At 47.3% G+C, this 15,815-nt stretch overlaps 7 protein-coding genes across 8 annotated transcripts; 2 read left to right on the top strand and 5 right to left on the bottom strand.

Annotated features, from left to right (window-relative positions):
• Positions 1–35: 35 nt before the first annotated feature.
• LOC122622591 (complex I intermediate-associated protein 30, mitochondrial) lies at positions 36–1,170 on the bottom strand. Its single transcript, XM_043801166.1, has 2 exons — positions 591–1,170; positions 36–532 (listed from the first exon to the last, which is right to left on the bottom strand). Exons 1-2 carry the CDS (start codon positions 1,062–1,064, stop codon positions 116–118), a joined length of 891 nt encoding a protein of 296 aa, XP_043657101.1. The 5' UTR covers positions 1,065–1,170; the 3' UTR covers positions 36–115.
• Positions 1,171–1,386: 216 nt separating this feature from the next.
• On the top strand, positions 1,387–2,862 carry LOC122622590 (dehydrogenase/reductase SDR family protein 7-like). The gene is made up of 5 exons (XM_043801165.1): positions 1,387–1,619; positions 1,676–1,819; positions 1,877–2,093; positions 2,149–2,394; positions 2,459–2,862. The coding sequence occupies exons 1-5, from the start codon at positions 1,458–1,460 to the stop codon at positions 2,668–2,670; spliced, it is 981 nt and encodes a 326-aa protein (XP_043657100.1). The 5' UTR covers positions 1,387–1,457; the 3' UTR covers positions 2,671–2,862.
• On the bottom strand, positions 2,698–12,372 carry LOC122622589. 2 transcript variants are annotated; one of them, XM_043801164.1, is made up of 9 exons: positions 12,277–12,372; positions 11,088–11,355; positions 10,630–10,813; positions 10,166–10,559; positions 9,099–10,110; positions 8,630–8,883; positions 7,849–8,567; positions 7,621–7,786; positions 2,698–7,296 (listed from the first exon to the last, which is right to left on the bottom strand). In XM_043801164.1, exons 2-9 carry the CDS (start codon positions 11,188–11,190, stop codon positions 5,509–5,511), a joined length of 4,620 nt encoding a protein of 1,539 aa, XP_043657099.1. In that variant the 5' UTR covers positions 11,191–11,355; positions 12,277–12,372; the 3' UTR covers positions 2,698–5,508. The 2 variants fall into 2 exon arrangements, with proteins under 2 accessions (XP_043657099.1, XP_043657098.1); XM_043801163.1 differs by having other exon boundaries at positions 11,088–11,393; positions 12,277–12,356.
• Positions 12,373–12,529: 157 nt separating this feature from the next.
• Positions 12,530–13,189, bottom strand: LOC122621506. The gene is made up of 2 exons (XM_043799376.1): positions 13,051–13,189; positions 12,530–12,988 (listed from the first exon to the last, which is right to left on the bottom strand). Exon 2 carries the CDS (start codon positions 12,969–12,971, stop codon positions 12,612–12,614), a length of 360 nt encoding a protein of 119 aa, XP_043655311.1. The 5' UTR covers positions 12,972–12,988; positions 13,051–13,189; the 3' UTR covers positions 12,530–12,611.
• An 88-nt stretch (positions 13,190–13,277) lies between these two features.
• LOC122619863 (N-alpha-acetyltransferase 40) lies at positions 13,278–14,011 on the top strand. Its single transcript, XM_043797061.1, has 2 exons — positions 13,278–13,717; positions 13,774–14,011. The coding sequence occupies exons 1-2, from the start codon at positions 13,347–13,349 to the stop codon at positions 14,009–14,011; spliced, it is 609 nt and encodes a 202-aa protein (XP_043652996.1). The 5' UTR covers positions 13,278–13,346.
• LOC122619864 (pterin-4-alpha-carbinolamine dehydratase) lies at positions 13,999–15,058 on the bottom strand. The gene is made up of 3 exons (XM_043797062.1): positions 14,888–15,058; positions 14,651–14,801; positions 13,999–14,366 (listed from the first exon to the last, which is right to left on the bottom strand). The coding sequence occupies exons 1-3, from the start codon at positions 15,013–15,015 to the stop codon at positions 14,067–14,069; spliced, it is 579 nt and encodes a 192-aa protein (XP_043652997.1). The 5' UTR covers positions 15,016–15,058; the 3' UTR covers positions 13,999–14,066.
• A 259-nt stretch (positions 15,059–15,317) lies between these two features.
• On the bottom strand, positions 15,318–15,775 carry LOC122619865. Its single transcript, XM_043797063.1, has 2 exons — positions 15,645–15,775; positions 15,318–15,590 (listed from the first exon to the last, which is right to left on the bottom strand). The coding sequence occupies exons 1-2, from the start codon at positions 15,691–15,693 to the stop codon at positions 15,364–15,366; spliced, it is 276 nt and encodes a 91-aa protein (XP_043652998.1). The 5' UTR covers positions 15,694–15,775; the 3' UTR covers positions 15,318–15,363.
• Positions 15,776–15,815: the final 40 nt, after the last annotated feature.

Genomic DNA, 15,815 nt, shown 5'->3' with positions numbered 1-15,815 from the left:
AAATATTCACAGTTCACAAAATAAAGCAATGTGCATCTGTTTTTGCTAACCAATTTTTACTGTTCTTCGTACGTTCTACAATTAAATAACACAAACGTAACGTAAGCGGGTTACGTTACGTGGCCACGATGTATTTGGGAGTCTGGTACATTTCGTAGGCGAATTCCTCACGATGACTGGGATCGTACTGCAGACCCACATAGTCTATTTCCAGGCCAAACGGACCGTCCATTCCCTTCTTGGCGGCGACGGAGAATCCAAAGTGAGTGACCCTATTCAGCGGTACGGCGCCCTGGCGATCCTGGACACGTCCCTTGGAAGAGAGGAAGAACTTGGAGAAGGGAATCTTCGCTATCTGCCAGTGGGGACCACCGCGCGTGTACAGAACATAGTGATAGATGTCGTTCCACATCAGGTCGAAGTAGCCCTCGGTGTGCAGGTTGATCAGGTAGCTGCGTCCGTCGCCTCGCACCTTCATGATCAGCATGTTGTACTGCGTCCAGTCGTAGGTGGATTCGCGCTTGAAGGATTTCTAAGGATAAGGAGGTTTAGGATCGAAACATCCAATATAAAATCCATAATATACTCACCCGCACTCTCTTCGTGCGGATGTTAGCGTATCCCGTCCTTTTGATAATGCCATCCTTGGTGTGATCCGAGTTGACTTCGCCATGGAAGAGACCAGCTCCGGCTGCACTCAGTTCCAGAGTGGCGGTACTCTTGCCCTCGCCGTGATCCGCATCCGTGGTCACCGTCCACTTGTCCAGCACATCCGGCGCCTTGAAATCGAACACCACATCCGTTTCGCCCGGCCGGAAGACCAGGATGGGATCACTTTCGAACTGCTCCTTCACCTCCTGGCGCCACAGCTTCATCTCCTCCTTCAAGTCCCTCAATCCGTCCATGATCATCTGCTTTTTCGAGGGTTCCGGCAACTTGGTCTTGTAGCCGGACTTTTTCTCGCGCTCCCAGAATGTCCTGTGCACGGCGGTGGTGTGGATTTGCTGCTGGACAGCCGGAAGGCAGCTGCCCAGGCGGAGTCCTTGTCGCAGGAGGCTATTCATCGTGGCATTGGGTTAATTTTAAGAAGATTTTATTTCTTAGCCGCCTCTGCAGCAAAACAACGTAACAACAATCAGCTGTTCCCAGTTGCCATTCTCAGTGAAACAGCTGTGCACAGTAGATATTCGGTGGAAGACAAGTACTGCTGAAATATAATAATCCAATCAAACTTACATACCTTGCCCACTTGATGCTACATTAGTTTCAAATTTTTGTTTGTGGCTGACATGCATATTCTTTGTTAATCATTGAATGCATTTCCTTTCCCCATAACTAAGCTTCACTGTTGTTTATTCGTAGTGAATGGCAATACCAGTTTTGTTGTCATTGCTAATCATTTTGCATTTGGCTTGGAGTTCAAAGGTTTGATAATCGAATCGCATCGGATTGGAAAAATGAAGGTGCAGGACATGGACAAATGTGCTCCCAGCAGCGACTGGAACGTGCTTTACTGGGTGCTGGGCACGATCCTGATGCCGGTGGCTCTTCCTCTGGCCATTATTAACATTTGGCAGCGATTCCAGGCCCAAAAATACCGCAATCAATTGCCCGGAAAGGTGACGAGTGTAACTTGATGACTGATTAGCCGGCTAATTATGTAAACCATTTGCAGGTTGTTCTCATAACGGGCGCCAGCTCGGGGCTGGGTGAATCCCTGGCCCACGTCTTCTACCGCGCTGGATGCAGGGTCATTTTGGCGGCACGTCGCACTCAGGAATTGGAGCGGGTTAAAAAGGACCTCCTCGCTTTGGATGTGGTAAGTTCTGCAGTTTTAGTTATATGTTCACATGGGTAATACATTAACCCATTTCAGGATCCCTCTTATCCACCGACCGTGCTTTCCCTGGATCTGGCCGAATTGAATTCCATTCCAGAATTTGTCACCCGGGTGCTGGCCGTGTACAATCAGGTGGACATACTCATCAACAATGGAGGGATCAGCGTGCGAGCGGATGTAGCATCCACGGCAGTGGACGTGGATCTTAAGGTGATGGTGGTGAACTATTTTGGCAGCGTGGCTTTAACCAAAGGTATATAACATGCCCTCACACGAGAAAGTCAACTTATTCTTTTACGAATCCTCAGCTCTGCTTCCTTCGATGGTTAAACGTGGTAGCGGGCACATCTGCTTCATCAGCTCCGTTCAGGGAAAATTTGCCATTCCCCAGAGGGCTGCCTATTCCGCCTCGAAACATGCCATGCAGGCCTTCGCCGATTCCCTACGCGCCGAGGTGGCAAATAAGAACATAAACGTGTCCTGCGTGAGTCCTGGCTACATACGCACCCAGCTTTCCTTAAATGCCTTGACAGGATCCGGAAGCAGCTATGGCAGTAAGTGAATATATTCCATCTTATATGCATATAAAAGCTGATATCTTTATTATTTTGCGCCTAGAAATGGATGAAACCACGGCAAAGGGCATGTCGCCCGATAAACTAGCAGAACGCATTCTGCTATGCATTCTTCGCAAGGAACCGGACATCATTGTCAGCGATGTGCAGGCCAAGATTGCCTATTACCTCCGCCACCTTTGCCCGAGTCTGTACTTTTGGATTATGGCCAAGAGGGCCTTGAAACTGGAGAAAGCTGAGAAAAAGTCCACTTAAGCTTGGACTTTGTGAAATCAAACGTCCTTAAGTATTAGTTTCATTTTTATTGTTAATTGAATTTCGCTTAAAATGAGGAAATTATAAAGTATCGCATATGTGTGTGTTCGGGTTAAAAATTAGTTACACTCGTGTTATTGCCTAACGATAAGATTAATAAATAAAGTATTGTAGTAATCGTAACATAAAGTACAACTGAATTGTCACACATGTGCTTCTTGTTCGCTTGTCTTTAAAAATGTTAATCGTAAAATGCTAGTATTCACTTCTTTGCTCTTCGGTTTTTGTTTTGTTCGATTCAATTAATTTCGTTTGTTTTTCATTCGATTTCTTAAAGACATTTACGCGTTCTTAATTGACAAAATTACATTATTATTCATTTAGGTTCTTGGATGGGTATGGGTGATGCGGTCTTGGACAACATTTAAAACTGGCCATTAACTAGGGGTAGACGATGGTTTCGTGGGGAATCGGGAGATGTACATACGTGTTTATAATTCATTTAGCTAAATTATAAAAATAGCATTAATCCATCTCATGAAAAGTATAAAAATTAATTACAATTGAGGTACACAATACACATACAGATTTAAAAATCGTTTGCAGTTTTACAATTACATTAATATTTATGTATATTTAGATTAAAATCAATCGGTTCCTTATGTACAATACACAAAAATTGTTCTTTTCGCGCTTAATAGTCTTTTTGTCACGCTCAAAATACTCTGCTCCATTCGCTTAGACAATAATCATTTGCATTTAAGTATATACAGTACACACAAACATTGGCAAAATTCATCTCTTTAATACACTGGATAATAAAATGTGACCTTTGGAAATACACGGGATGGGAGTACATGATCCTAGAAGTTTCCTCTCTCCAGTTTGAGCTCAAGTATCTCTAGGTTTCTTCCCGTTTGGTTTGCACTCACTAAAATCTATCAGGAAAACATAATCCCGCCCAGTGCATTTTTGTGTTTCCTAGTGTTTTCTTTTGGTAAGTTTCCATCTTTTGCCTGCCATATTATGTATAGTTTCGTATTGAAATATGCTGTCAAGACAAGGTAGAAACTAGACTTCTCCTCGACTTCGGGTTTATCAGTATTCATCTTTATGTTAAGCATTTCAAAGCGATTGTCGCGTACTCGTTTTAACTATTTCCGTTTCCGGTTTCTTCACTGGCCAACGCGTTAACTGTCTGTCTGTCTATATACGATATTCTGGGTCGGTTCGGTTGTCGGGTCATGGGTCCTGGGTCAAGGGTCCTGGGTCTCTTGAGCTGAGCTTTTGGCTTCTATCTTGTATCTGTATCTTGTATATTCCACAAAAATATACCCAAATGCTCGTACAGTTGCAATGGCTATTGCACGCCCCACATGGATGTATGTATATACTCTTGATACGCCTTTGATTTCCTACACGTTCATATAGCTACAAATATCAATTGTTGTCCTTAGCCTAAGATCCTTATTGCTGGGTGTTGGGTGTTCTTGGTGTGTAACTCAGAAGCCGCTGCTCAGTGGCTCGTTACGGATGTGACTCTATATCCTACGCGCTATGAATATCGTTAGGTGTGGGGTGTCTTCTTATTGTTTGCTTTCATTGCTCTAACTGAATTGCATATAAAAACTATGACCATTCGATATCCTATGTACACTACGGGCTGCTACGGGTGTCACTAGGGGATCAGGGGATCGATGCGTGTGTACAGGTGCCGTGCTCGAGGGGATCGGGTGGATAAATGTCGGTGTTCGGGTGGCTAACTTCCTATGTGGCTGGCTGGGAGTTCTCTAAGACCTACTTTCGATGCATGATGCTTTTGATTTATTGACAGTATCGTTGGTTATCTTTGTATCTAATCCGTACAGCTATTTGCAACTTTACCCGGCTCCCCATTTATATTTTCCTATATGCTACTTCTCCTGCTACACCAACCTCCAACCTTCAACTTCCTCTACTCCCCTATTCCTCGCTAATCTTAGTTTTGATCTTCAGAAAATATGCAAAGTATTTTTGAAATGTTCTCGGCTAATATTTCATTGTTTTAGTTCCTTACTAAAATAGCACCTTGTATTGTTTTGTGTGTCGTCGTAGTTCAGATGAATAGTGATCGTTGTTCGAAACTTGAAGAGCAGGCAACCTAGGCAATTTAAGTGTATAGTAGGTACATAACAATGCAGTAATACTGTTTTGAAAACAACTATAGATATAGAGTATGGACCAAGTTCAGGCAAACATAAAGAGCGGGCATATGATCAGGTATTTCAATTCGATTTTCTTCTTATAACTGCTTCTAAAATGGAATATCTGTGAAATGGGTGTGAAAAGAAGAAATCGTCATTGAATTACGAGTATATGCCCCATTTCCAGTTCGAAATTCGATTAAATAGGAAAGGATACAAATGCAGTTTGCATTTATCTTCATATATAAACTTCCGCCAAGTCCAATCGAATCTGGAAACCGGAACTAGTGAGACTGGCTGAATTGCAGTTTACGCAATAGAATGCAAACAGTAAACAGTAGAAGGTACAAAGTGCGGTGAGTGCGGCTGCGGTTTGGACTGCGGTGGCATCAGTGGGTGATTGGGTGCCCTAGTGGGAGTGGGTGGTGATGCATCGAGGTGCTGGGGCGAGCCTTGGTCAGTGGATTTATGGGCGTGTGGAATGCGGTTGTGTGTCTGTTCGTGTGAGTGGGCGTGGTATTTCACATTTTCAGCAGAAACGGCAAGTTTAAGGCAGTGTTATGCAAGTAAACCTATGCGACAATTTGTATAACTAACATTAAGACTTATCACTTTCACTTGGTTGGTTTTGGAATCTGGAACGGGAGAGCTGCCCTTAGCTAACCAGGTTCTCCACATCGGACACAACCACCTCCAAATCCGAAGGCAGCTCGTTGTTCTCGTTCGATGCTGACGCAGATGCGGCTCCTGCAGATGTGGCTGCTGCAGAAGTGGCTGCTGCTCCTGGCTTTCCAGTTGCAGCTCCTGTGCCCGTGGAGCGCGTCCTGAAGTTGTGGAGGCTTCTTCTCGTGGGCTGCGCGGGCGGGTGACGCTGCATGGCGCTGGTGGAGGCGGATTGCTGCAGCGCCACTCCGGTGGTTAGGCCTGGAGTGATGGATGAGCTGCTGGTGGCCGTGCTGCTGGAAGATTGGCGAGAGAAACTGGGCGGAGGTGCTCCTGTGCTGGCGGCGGCACTGCTGTTTGCTCCTCCCAAACTGGCCCTTGGAATGTTGCTAAAGCTATTCCGCGAGTTCCGTGTGGGTGGAACAGGCACTGCCTTTGTGGAGGACACGCTGCTGTCCCTGCGGAGATTGGCATTGGATGAGGAACGTCTCTGTGGCGAGGCGACTGCCATAGTTGGCGTATCTTTCCCACTTCTGGTGGCTCCACTACCGCTAGCCTTCAGATTCAGACTGCTGCGCTTCTTGTTCTTGGACAGATTTTGACTGAGATTTATCAGATTCTGAGTGCTGCCAAAGTTCCGCGTGAGATTCACCGATCCGCTGGCCTTGCTGCTGCTCCGGCGGGGAGCGGCCGCAAATGGATTGTGGGTGGACAGGGAGTTAGACCTGCGATAGGAGTTCCTCTGGGCCGGAACTGGAGGAGTCACCTCTAAACTGGCTCTGTTCTGTGAGCTAGGAGCCACTTTGCTGCTACTACTAGGCTTCGAACTGGAGGCCTCCGCCTGCATGTCCACATTCTCGTAGCAATGTTCCATGGAACGTGGAGGCGTTGGTGGCTTCAAGGTCTCGTAGTTGGGTTCGTTGAGGGTGAGGATCTGGTTATCGTCCTCCGCCTCGTTGCATAGCAAAAGGGCGCTCCTCTTGGCGCGCGTAGACACTTCCTTCGAGGAGGATTGCCCTGCAGTTCGGTTACTAGTCTTTTGGCTTCTCTTTGGCCTTACACCTGCGCCCACCACATGGGTCTTTACTTTCGGTTTCTTGGACAATCTCAGGGAAAACTTGAAGGGCGGCTTGTAAACCACCTGCAGTTTGACCTTCTCGTTGGACAGATTACCCATGGACTTGGTTTTTTGCGGTGTCTTTTGCACCAGTCTCTCTGGCGTTGATTGCGATTTGCTCATCACTTTGCGAACCCGAGAGCTGTGCTCAATGTGGGACAATGGCTGAGCCACAATGGGCGATTCGAGCAACCACTTTTGCACCTTGCCAAAGGTGTTGGTATGGTTGTTGGTGGTCGACAAGTTGGAGGCATCGTCGCCGTTGTTGTTGCGGTTTGAATAGTCGATGATCTCCTTCATGTGCTTGCCCATCTTCTTGCTGGACTTCTTGGGCTCCTCCTCGAGGGATTTCTTTTTGGCCATCGCTTGGTTCCTAGTGGTCTTCTTTGGCTCCGGATTGGCACTGCTTTTGGCTGCACCTCGGGTTGCAACTGCAGCGGTGGCTGTTACTCCCGCTGCAGCTACTGCTCCCGTTCCTGGCTTCTTAGGTCGCTCGCCACGAACCTTCTTCTTGAAAGGTACCTTTGTCCTTACGGCCGTATGAACTATCACCCCGTTGTTGTTCTCTGGAAGACGCACTGTCTCCGTGGTGGCGCTGTGTATAATGGTGACGGACTTAAGCTTCAGATTCGACCGCTTCGCCAGCAGCTTTGTGCTCAGCGCCTGTGAAAGTAAATAAGGTATTAGAACACAATCTAATCAAATTTAAAGTAAGGAAAAGAGCGTAGGTAAATGTTTTAATGACTTCTAGACTAAAGCTGCCCTCGAATTAGCCACAGACTAGATGAATGTTCTCCAAACACTCTACAGGATTATTGCGGGCACTGGAAGTCTAAGTGCTCACCCAAGGCCTGAGCCCTTGCTTGCGCTTTGGCTTCGACCTGATCCCTTAACATTCGCGTGAGAAGTCTCATAAACTTATTGTGCCAAAGAATATTTAATATTGTCTTTAAGAACTTTCCACCAGTTTCCTGTAATGTTACTTACCAGAAGCAGGATTACGCCCACAGCAGCTAAAGCTACTGTGTACCAGTTGTGCTGCATCCACTTCTTGAAGCTGGCGATGCTCTCTTCGGAAAGCAGGAGCTTGCGCAACGTGGCCAGTGGTCCAGAAGGATCCACCTCTCTGCACTTTTGAAAGACATCACAGTATCTGAACAAATAAAAGAATAATCAGTCACATAAATTGTGCTCTCCAAGGCAGATGATACGCACCCATTGTAATCATTGCAGGGAGTTCCAGGCTTTGAGTACATATCAGGCACATCGAAGGGCGCCTCATTCCACTCGAAGGAACTCCGGCAGGGACTGTCCTCTCCTGGCAGCTTGCAACACAGCTCACATGACTTGATCCGATCGTCCTGGGGTCCCGGAATACACTGACACGATTCCAGACCATAGGCCAAACAGATGCTGCCCGTGCAGTCGCCCATGTAGCAGACGAACTCCTTGTTGCAGATGGTTTTGTTGGGCTTGTTCACCGACGGAGGACACTGTGGCACTCGCCCATCACAGAATGAAGGATCCCGACAGCCGTTGTCATCCCGACACTTGTCACCGAACTTCAGCTTGCAATCGGTGGTGCAGCAGGGACCTTGCGACGGACTGCAGCGGGCATGCGGCGTCAGAGTGCACGGAGTTTCATCCAGTCGCGGTTGCCTTGACATGGGAAAGCAGCAAGAGTCCTTGCAGTCCTCCTCCCATCCGCAGTCGCACTGCTCGCCCGGCTCCACCACGCCATTGCCGCAAATCGATGACTGCGGCTCTGTGAAACAGCCCTTCATGGAACGTGCCTTGGCATTCAGCACGGGTTCTATTGATTTCAACGAGCAGGTGCTGAACTTGTTGTTGTTCTTCTTGTCGCCCGAAGTGGCGCGGGCGAACATAATGAAGTTACCATCCTCGCCACCAGGGGTACATTGCTCCGGATCGTGCTGAAACGGGAAAGTAAGATTAATAACATATAATATTTAATAAACAATTACAGAAGCCTCACCGGTGATCCAAAGTTGTGGCCAATTTCGTGGGCCAACGTCACATGAGAGACCGCCGGTGGCACATGCTTTCCATAGTTCAACAGAGTGACTATTCCCGTATTGAGGGACTTAAGGGACCCGCGGTAGTGGCCATTCTTTTCACATACTCCGCCGGCATTCTTGAGATCTCCCGTCCAGGCCAAACCCAAGGTTCCCATCTCGAAGTCACGGTAGGTGAACATGTAAGCCAAGCAAAAGGCATCGTAGTCCTCCTCTGTAAAGTAAATCAACATATAATATATTACAAAAGGTCATTTAAATTATATACTCAACACAAAAGTAATTAATCAAATACGTGCCAAGAAAACACAAATAATGTTAATTGCGTATCAATTAATCAGAAGATAAAGCAAGCTCAGAAACTCAAAACTGGATCGATTAACCAGCAAGTTAAGTGTACTTTATTCATTTTATTGGCTAATCGCTCACCCGAAAACAGCTCCAGAAACTTTTCCACTCCGTAGTTTCCGGGGAATCGGTAGCTGGGATCCTTCATCGCGTTCATGTTGTGCACCTTGATGCGCTTGATCATGAAGGTGATGTTGTCCGGCTTCCCATCGTTGTTGAAGTCCGTGTTCCGGTAGATAGTGTTGGCCCGCTGCACGTGCCGAGTGATGGCCTCTATGGACGCCTCGTCCGAGCCCATCTTCTGGAAGAAGGTGTGGTCCGCCTGCAGGTACAGCATGCAGGTGGTCTTGCGATCGTAGAGCAACCTGGGAGAGCTGTGGATGTCCTCGCCACCCCTTCCACTCAGCAGATTCGTCATCAGCATGCTGTTGAAACTGGGATTGTGCGGATTAGGGGCGAATATGATCTCGGGATTGTAGTTGTTAACAATGATGTTTGGCTTCTTGGTGGCTCCGTTCTTCGTAATAATCTCCACATGCGTCTTGTGGCTGGGGCGGTCGTTGCCATTGTTGTTATTTCCCAGAAAGAGCGTCGTCCAGTTGGCATTGAAGAAGTTACTGGGCAGCTCGCGGGTGCCATTGTTATTCGGTTCCTCGTAGGGCGTTCCGAATTCCGGTTCGATGGGTCGGTTGTACGTGCTCACAATAATATTCTTGTGTTTTGTGTACAACTTCCGCACATTGTTATTACCATTATTATTGTTGTTGTTGCTGTTATTGTTATTACTATTGCTGTTGGCATTGTTGCTGCCGCTGCTGTAGCTGCGACTTCCCTCGCCGAGATTGGAGGGATTGTAGTTATTTACAAGTATGTTGCGGTTCGACGTGGGCTTAGTCAGCGTGGCCAGGAAGCTCTCGGTGCTGCGCACAGTGCTCCTGGTTGTGGACGTGGTTGGGTACTTCCGCGGCGACTCCTCGCTCTTGTCCTCTTCGGAGGCCAGGACGCGAAAGTCATCGTTGTAGGGCACCTCCAAGTCCAGCGGCAGGGGCGGATTACGATTGTACGTGGGCGCCGGAGCGTCCGACATGGCCAGCTGAAAGCCAAGGTTCATTAGGACGTGATTCATATCATATTTTGCGGATACTCACCTCCTCTGGCAGCCAGCGCTTCTTTCTCAGTTTCTCGCTAGCGCAGTGCGTCTTGGCGGGAGTGGCGGAGTTGAGTCCTCCGCCGGTGAACTGCTCCTTCTGCATATTTACATCGCTTAACTTATAGACTATGCTGTGGACACCGCTCTCGGCCAGCTGCTGGGAATACCGGTGCGCCGGCTCGATGTAGTAGTGCTCCGCCTGGGTCTCTATCGTACCGTCCAACAGGTTGTCGCTGGTGAGGATCGCCTGGACGTGGGCCGCCTCGTCGTCCTCTAGGCTACCCGTATAAATGCGCGACACATCGTAGTCGATGGGGCCCAGAGTGTTCTCGATCTCCACGTCGTGGGCGAACACCGAGTGCGGCTGTTGACGCAGCACCAGGCGGAAATCTCTGCGGGATGTAGAAGGTGTAAGGTGATTAAGTGATTACCATTTTGGCTGGCGATCTCGAGTGCACTCACCTGTCGTGGGCGGAGAAATTCAAGCGGATGGTGTGCGCCAGTCCACTCGCCGAGGTGGTCACCTCTCTCTTCTGCCGGAAGCGAGCCTGCTCCAGGTGCCTGACCTGCGCTGCCTGCAGCACCTGGCGATCGAAGTTCGCCGCCTCCCAGTGCTTGATGTAGGGCGTCAGCCTGTGGGTGTAGCCTGCAAGAAGAAGTTGGCATCTTAGGGGTTAGTGGGAGCGGGAGAAAGCTGCCAGCGGCGATGACAAGATGAAATTTCTCCTAACGAAGTGACGAACAAATTTGTAGGTAGGCTATAGAAAGCAACTGATTGAGGGGATTACAGTGTACTCAAGAAAGCAAATATTGATTCGATGCTGATATGGAAATAATATATTTTAGATGCCTTTTTGCAAAATATCAGATTACTTAAACTTTTATAAGGATTTGGGGTAATATTTTACAGCCCGACTTACCTGGCAGCTTGAGCGGCGTGGGAATGGCCAGGATCTCGCCGGGCAGCCACAGGAGCCAGAGGAACAGGACCTGGAGCCCGAGGAGGCCCAGCAGCCAGCTCATCGTGGTTGCGATCCGGGTGATTCTAGGTGGCCTGGACTACTCGAAGGTTGTGTATTCCGAACTCGACCCCTGGTGCTGCATCACATCATTTGTTATTCGTTATTTGTTATTGCTGTGGGATTCGCTGCGAGGAAGTGGCTCCAATCGGTGACATCTCCGCGGGAACTGGAGGAGTGGAGAATGCGGAGTGGAGAGTTGAGAATCTAGAACGGTTATGATCGCGAGATGATTGCATTAACGGTCCGGGGCACAAAGAAACTGCATTGCGTATACGCCGTGTGCTCGCATCTGCAAGTGGCTTTCACCTTTTACGTGAAATCTTTTGTTCAGCTCAAAAATCTGCGTATTTTTGTTCTGTTTTTTTTTTTTGTTTTTTTTCTCGTTTTGCGTCTTTATGCATAAATGGCAAAAGCAACAAACGGCGAGGAGAAGAAGAAGAGCGTCACAGCATCTCATTAGCACCACACACACACACGAAGCAGTGGCGCTCGTATTGGTATGCCCGTGAAAAATACTGTTAGTTAGGCGCTCTCTTCGCCACTGCGTCCCTCTCTTTCTCGCAAACCAATTGGCCAATGGAATTAAATGCATTCTTTGATAACCGTTTAATTGGATAATTATTGTTTTTGCCCAACTAACATACAAATGTGTGTGTGTGTATTCTACCAAAAAAAATCCCACTGCTCACCCCTCTCTTTCTACTCGCTGCTCGCTGTTGTTGTTGCGCTGGTCGCAAACCAAAATAAAATACACGTAAAATTCAATTAGCCACAAATTGTTGCACTCTTTTTTTCCGTTTGCGTTAATTGGATTTGTGGAATTTAGCCAAATATATTGAACAAAACACACACCAAACACACACACAGGGATAACAATCGACCTCCGTTAATGGCGTAAATGGTATAAGCCAGTCACAGTTTTTTTTTCTATTTTTTTTTTTTTTCGTTGTTGCCACGGCCTAAAACCTGTTCTTCTGCCCAATCATCCAGGCCTAAATCGAGCAAAATTCACGACTTCCCGTGCTGTATTTGGATTTTCTGATCAGTTGATCTTAGCTTTGATTAACTTATTTGCTTGGTTGCTTACTTTTCACAGTCACTGGAGCACTTGCATTACATTTGCTTTTTCTGCGCTTTTAACAACTTTTTTCGACCACCTTACCATCCACCAAGCAGTGTGACCGCACCGCGTATTGACCGTTAAAATGTCGGGCTCAGACAAAATACACCTTGCTGTTGAAAAATACCGCCAACTTACTTTGAGCTGAAGTTTTAGCCGACACTCGAACCACATTACAGTGGGCCCAAGCAGATTATGAAGCTGATATAAAACTAAATGCTTTTCGTTTATAATTAATTGCTTTTAATTGTTACCCACTCAGCATTCAACAATAGTCTTAGATAAGGTAGCTTAACTATAAGTTAACATTTAAGGGCTCCTTTGACCAGTGCCTGTTGCTTTTGGATGCCCGTTCTTAGTTTATCCGCATTCTTTTCCAGCTTGGCATAGCATTCCTTGAGCTGATTTCTTTGGGTCTCCAGATCTCCCTCGGTGGCCGACAGTTTCTTGACCTTCTGGTCATACTCGTCAAACACCTGCCACCAAGTGGGAAGGGAAAGGTTCTCCGGCTCAGTCAGAAGAGCGTGCTCCAAGTCGGAGTTGTCCGTAGGTCCGCTTATCGTGGGCTGATTGACCTCGAAGGTTTCCATGTCCGCCAGCATTTCCTCGACACTTGGAGCCGTAGGCGGGGGCTCTACTTTGGGTTTGGCCTTCCTGAACATCCTGTGTTTTCTTAAAACTGAAATTTAGAGAACTTGAAACGTCAGCACTTGTTGAATCAGGGATTTGAATGATGGTTACCTTAAGTATTAAGTTTCGTAAGTTTAACAGTAGTAAGGGTAATTAAAATAATAAGAACTTATTCAAAAGTCTGTATTAATACCGTAGAAAACGACTTTAATAAATTTTCTGCAATTGTTTACAAAACAGTGGAAGTAATAAGGTGGCCAGCAATTAATATTTCAAAAATACCAACTAAAGTTAATCGGTGTAATCGATAACAATTAATAATAGTTTGTTTACCAATCTCTATCATCCCTAATTTGCGCGGCATAATTTTAGTCAAATTGCAATTTATACATAATTTCAAGCAAATCATGCGGAATCAGGACGAACTAAGTCAGGGCGCCAAGCAGAGATTCGTGGAGACAGCTGCCAGAGCCAAGAATCCCCTGGAATCTCTCAGCTACCAAAGCTACAAGGCACCCAGCGGAGAGGAATTCAAACTCATCTGCCGAGCCAAGTCGGATGCGGACTCCAAACTGCTGAAATGGGCTTTCAAGCTGGCCGAGACGAACGTGGGACCCTACTACAAACAACTCAAGATGGGCTGGCAACCCAAGATCAAGGCCGCCGAGCTGAACAAGAACTGGGCACGCTACTTGGTGGCCCAGAACGAAAAGAAGGAGAACGTGGCATACGCGATGTTCCGCTTCGACATGGATCACGGGGATTGTGTCCTCTACTGGTGGGTATTCCATATGTAAATCCGTAATACCATAACTAAGTAGAGCTCTCTTTCAGCTACGAAATGCAAGTGGCTGCAGAGCACAGAAGAAAAGGCCTGGGCAAGTTCATCATGAGCACCCTGGAGGACTGCGCTCGCCTGTGGCACCTGGAAAAGGTTATGCTGACCGTGCTGAACAACAACGAAGCCTCCATTTCCTTCTTCAAGCAACTGGGCTACGTCAAGGACGAGATCTCGCCAGATGTCCTGGAACAGGCCGACTACCAAATCTTCAGCAAATCGATGCTGAGCTGAGTATTTATTGGACACCGGAGATTATAGACATTTAGCAACTAGTATAACAATGCGTTTATTTCAACAAATTGGCCGTGGTCTCCAAGTGAGTGGCCATGCGAATGTCCTGCGAACTGAGGCCACCCACATCGTGTGTGGAGAGGGTCACGTCCACCTTGTTGTAGCAGTTGAACCACTCGGGATGGTGGTTGATCTTCTCGGCCAGCAGAGCCACGCCCGTCATGAAGCTGAAGGCCTGGTTGAAGTCCTTCAGCACGAACTGCTTGAAGATGGCGTCGCGTCCCTCCACCAAAGTCCAGCCGGCGTCCAGGAGGGGCTGCAGCTTCTCAGCGCGTTCCTGCTCGTTTAGTCGCACCTGAACGGGAGAAAGAAACAAGTAAGTGAGTGGAATTGAGTCATATCATACACTAAGGCTTTTGTGTAGGTCGCTTGAACAGCAATTGTGTCGGTATTAGAAGTGGAATACCTCCATTCCTGGCCAGCATTAGAGAGAGTCAAGTTCGTAGGGCAACAAGCACTTTCCGAAAGTCAAAAACCGGCCTTGGGGGCTCGTTTTGAGTTGAAGGCGATAATAGAAGCACTCGATTTCGCCGAGACTCCATCACCTTGATCTCAAACTCACTTTCCGTGCGTACTTACCACCATTTTGCGCTTTTTCGCTGTGATTGCGGTTGCTGGGGCTTCTGTGGTTGGGATGGTGTGGATTCTCCGGAGATTGCGACTGCCACCAGTTGCTGCCTGTGCTGCTTCTCTCGCTGCTGGCGAATACAGAACTGAGATTTGCGACGGGCTGCGCAAAAAATAAAGCTTTGCTTTAAGTTCGGTATTTTTACCCCTCCCCCTTCCCTTTCCCTATCAACATCACCAACTGACTACCTTCTACTCGTTGCTGTTGTTGCAGTGGCGCGGGATAAACCAGATCGGTGGCCGCTGGCAAGCAGATTGGCCACTTTCTGGCAGTTCGACTTAATCACATTCTGAGCGCACCTAATTGTTAACAACATTTTCGATTCGAAACTCGTTTGTTGTTAGCTGCTGTTTTTGTTGCTGTTGCTTTCGGCGAAAAACAGCTGACTGTGCGGTAGTTAGCTAACATTGACTTAACAGGGCGCTGCCGAGGATGCCAACTTGCCTTGCGAACGCATGCTAGCAACATTACTGTTTAAAGGCGACAACCCGCGAAATTTAAATTTGCATTTTTTAGGTGCCTAATAAACTTCAATTTACATGAAATTTACTAATATTATTTATAGATTTGATATACAGTTTATTTATTTGTTTGGCTTTTGTAACATTGTTACGCTTTTGAAGCTGCGCTGATTATATTAGGAGTTAATTTATATATCATTATATTACTTGTGCACCACGTTCTCCGTCTCCCCATTGCCGTAATAGTCGTAGTCCGAACTGGCCGTGGAGGTGGCCAGCTTGGGATGGTCGGTGGTGGTGACTGTGTGAATGGTGGCTCCACCGGATCCAGTGACCACCTCCGGCGCCACAGAGGTCGTCTTCTTCCAACGCAAGCTGTAGCGACTGCGAATGAACGGGGGCTTGGTCACCACAAGCGAGTCACCAAGAGCTGCACATCGAATATTTTTTATTAAGGAGAATGCAAAGACCAGTGGTTACTCACCCATTCCGATGAGGCAACAGCAGAGGATCAGGATCAGTGCCAGCTTCATTCTGAGTACCCCGTTCGATGTGAACTGCAACTTTTCCCGGCCAGTCGACTGCTTTTATAGTCGCACAAGAGTTGAGATAAAGAGCTGCCAATTCCCCGTCGTAAGCGAAATCATCCCCTGGA

Source organism: Drosophila teissieri, chromosome 3R, assembly GCF_016746235.2.
Source record: "Drosophila teissieri strain GT53w chromosome 3R, Prin_Dtei_1.1, whole genome shotgun sequence".
In the NCBI taxonomy this organism is placed as follows: Eukaryota; Metazoa; Arthropoda; class Insecta; order Diptera; family Drosophilidae; genus Drosophila; species Drosophila teissieri.
Note: the sequence above shows the minus strand (reverse complement) of the source record. Positions and strands in the feature narration are given on the sequence as shown.

Excerpts from the sequence above, each read along its gene's own strand:
- LOC122622591 (XM_043801166.1), bottom strand. The coding sequence starts at position 1,064 with ATGAATAGCCTCCTGCGACAAGGACTCCGCCTGGGCAGCTGCCTTCCG. Across the intron at positions 533-590 it reads TCCGCACGAAGAGAGTGCGG|AAATCCTTCAAGCGCGAATC; the intron begins GTGAGTATATTA and ends CCTTATCCTTAG.
- LOC122622590 (XM_043801165.1), top strand. The coding sequence starts at position 1,458 with ATGAAGGTGCAGGACATGGACAAATGTGCTCCCAGCAGCGACTGGAAC. Across the intron at positions 1,620-1,675 it reads GCAATCAATTGCCCGGAAAG|GTTGTTCTCATAACGGGCGC; the intron begins GTGACGAGTGTA and ends AACCATTTGCAG. Across the intron at positions 2,395-2,458 it reads ATCCGGAAGCAGCTATGGCA|AAATGGATGAAACCACGGCA; the intron begins GTAAGTGAATAT and ends TTTTGCGCCTAG.
- LOC122622589 (XM_043801164.1), bottom strand. The coding sequence starts at position 11,190 with ATGAGCTGGCTGCTGGGCCTCCTCGGGCTCCAGGTCCTGTTCCTCTGG. Across the intron at positions 10,814-11,087 it reads CACGCCGCTCAAGCTGCCAG|GCTACACCCACAGGCTGACG; the intron begins GTAAGTCGGGCT and ends TTCTTCTTGCAG. Across the intron at positions 8,568-8,629 it reads GCCACAACTTTGGATCACCG|CACGATCCGGAGCAATGTAC; the intron begins GTGAGGCTTCTG and ends TTCCCGTTTCAG.
- LOC122621506 (XM_043799376.1), bottom strand. The coding sequence starts at position 12,971 with ATGTTCAGGAAGGCCAAACCCAAAGTAGAGCCCCCGCCTACGGCTCCA.
- LOC122619863 (XM_043797061.1), top strand. The coding sequence starts at position 13,347 with ATGCGGAATCAGGACGAACTAAGTCAGGGCGCCAAGCAGAGATTCGTG. Across the intron at positions 13,718-13,773 it reads GGGGATTGTGTCCTCTACTG|CTACGAAATGCAAGTGGCTG; the intron begins GTGGGTATTCCA and ends GCTCTCTTTCAG.
- LOC122619864 (XM_043797062.1), bottom strand. The coding sequence starts at position 15,015 with ATGTTGTTAACAATTAGGTGCGCTCAGAATGTGATTAAGTCGAACTGC. Across the intron at positions 14,802-14,887 it reads ACAACAGCAACGAGTAGAAG|CCCGTCGCAAATCTCAGTTC; the intron begins GTAGTCAGTTGG and ends TTTTTTGCGCAG. Across the intron at positions 14,367-14,650 it reads CGAAAAAGCGCAAAATGGTG|GTGCGACTAAACGAGCAGGA; the intron begins GTAAGTACGCAC and ends TCTCCCGTTCAG.
- LOC122619865 (XM_043797063.1), bottom strand. The coding sequence starts at position 15,693 with ATGAAGCTGGCACTGATCCTGATCCTCTGCTGTTGCCTCATCGGAATG. Across the intron at positions 15,591-15,644 it reads CTGTTGCCTCATCGGAATGG|CTCTTGGTGACTCGCTTGTG; the intron begins GTGAGTAACCAC and ends TTCGATGTGCAG.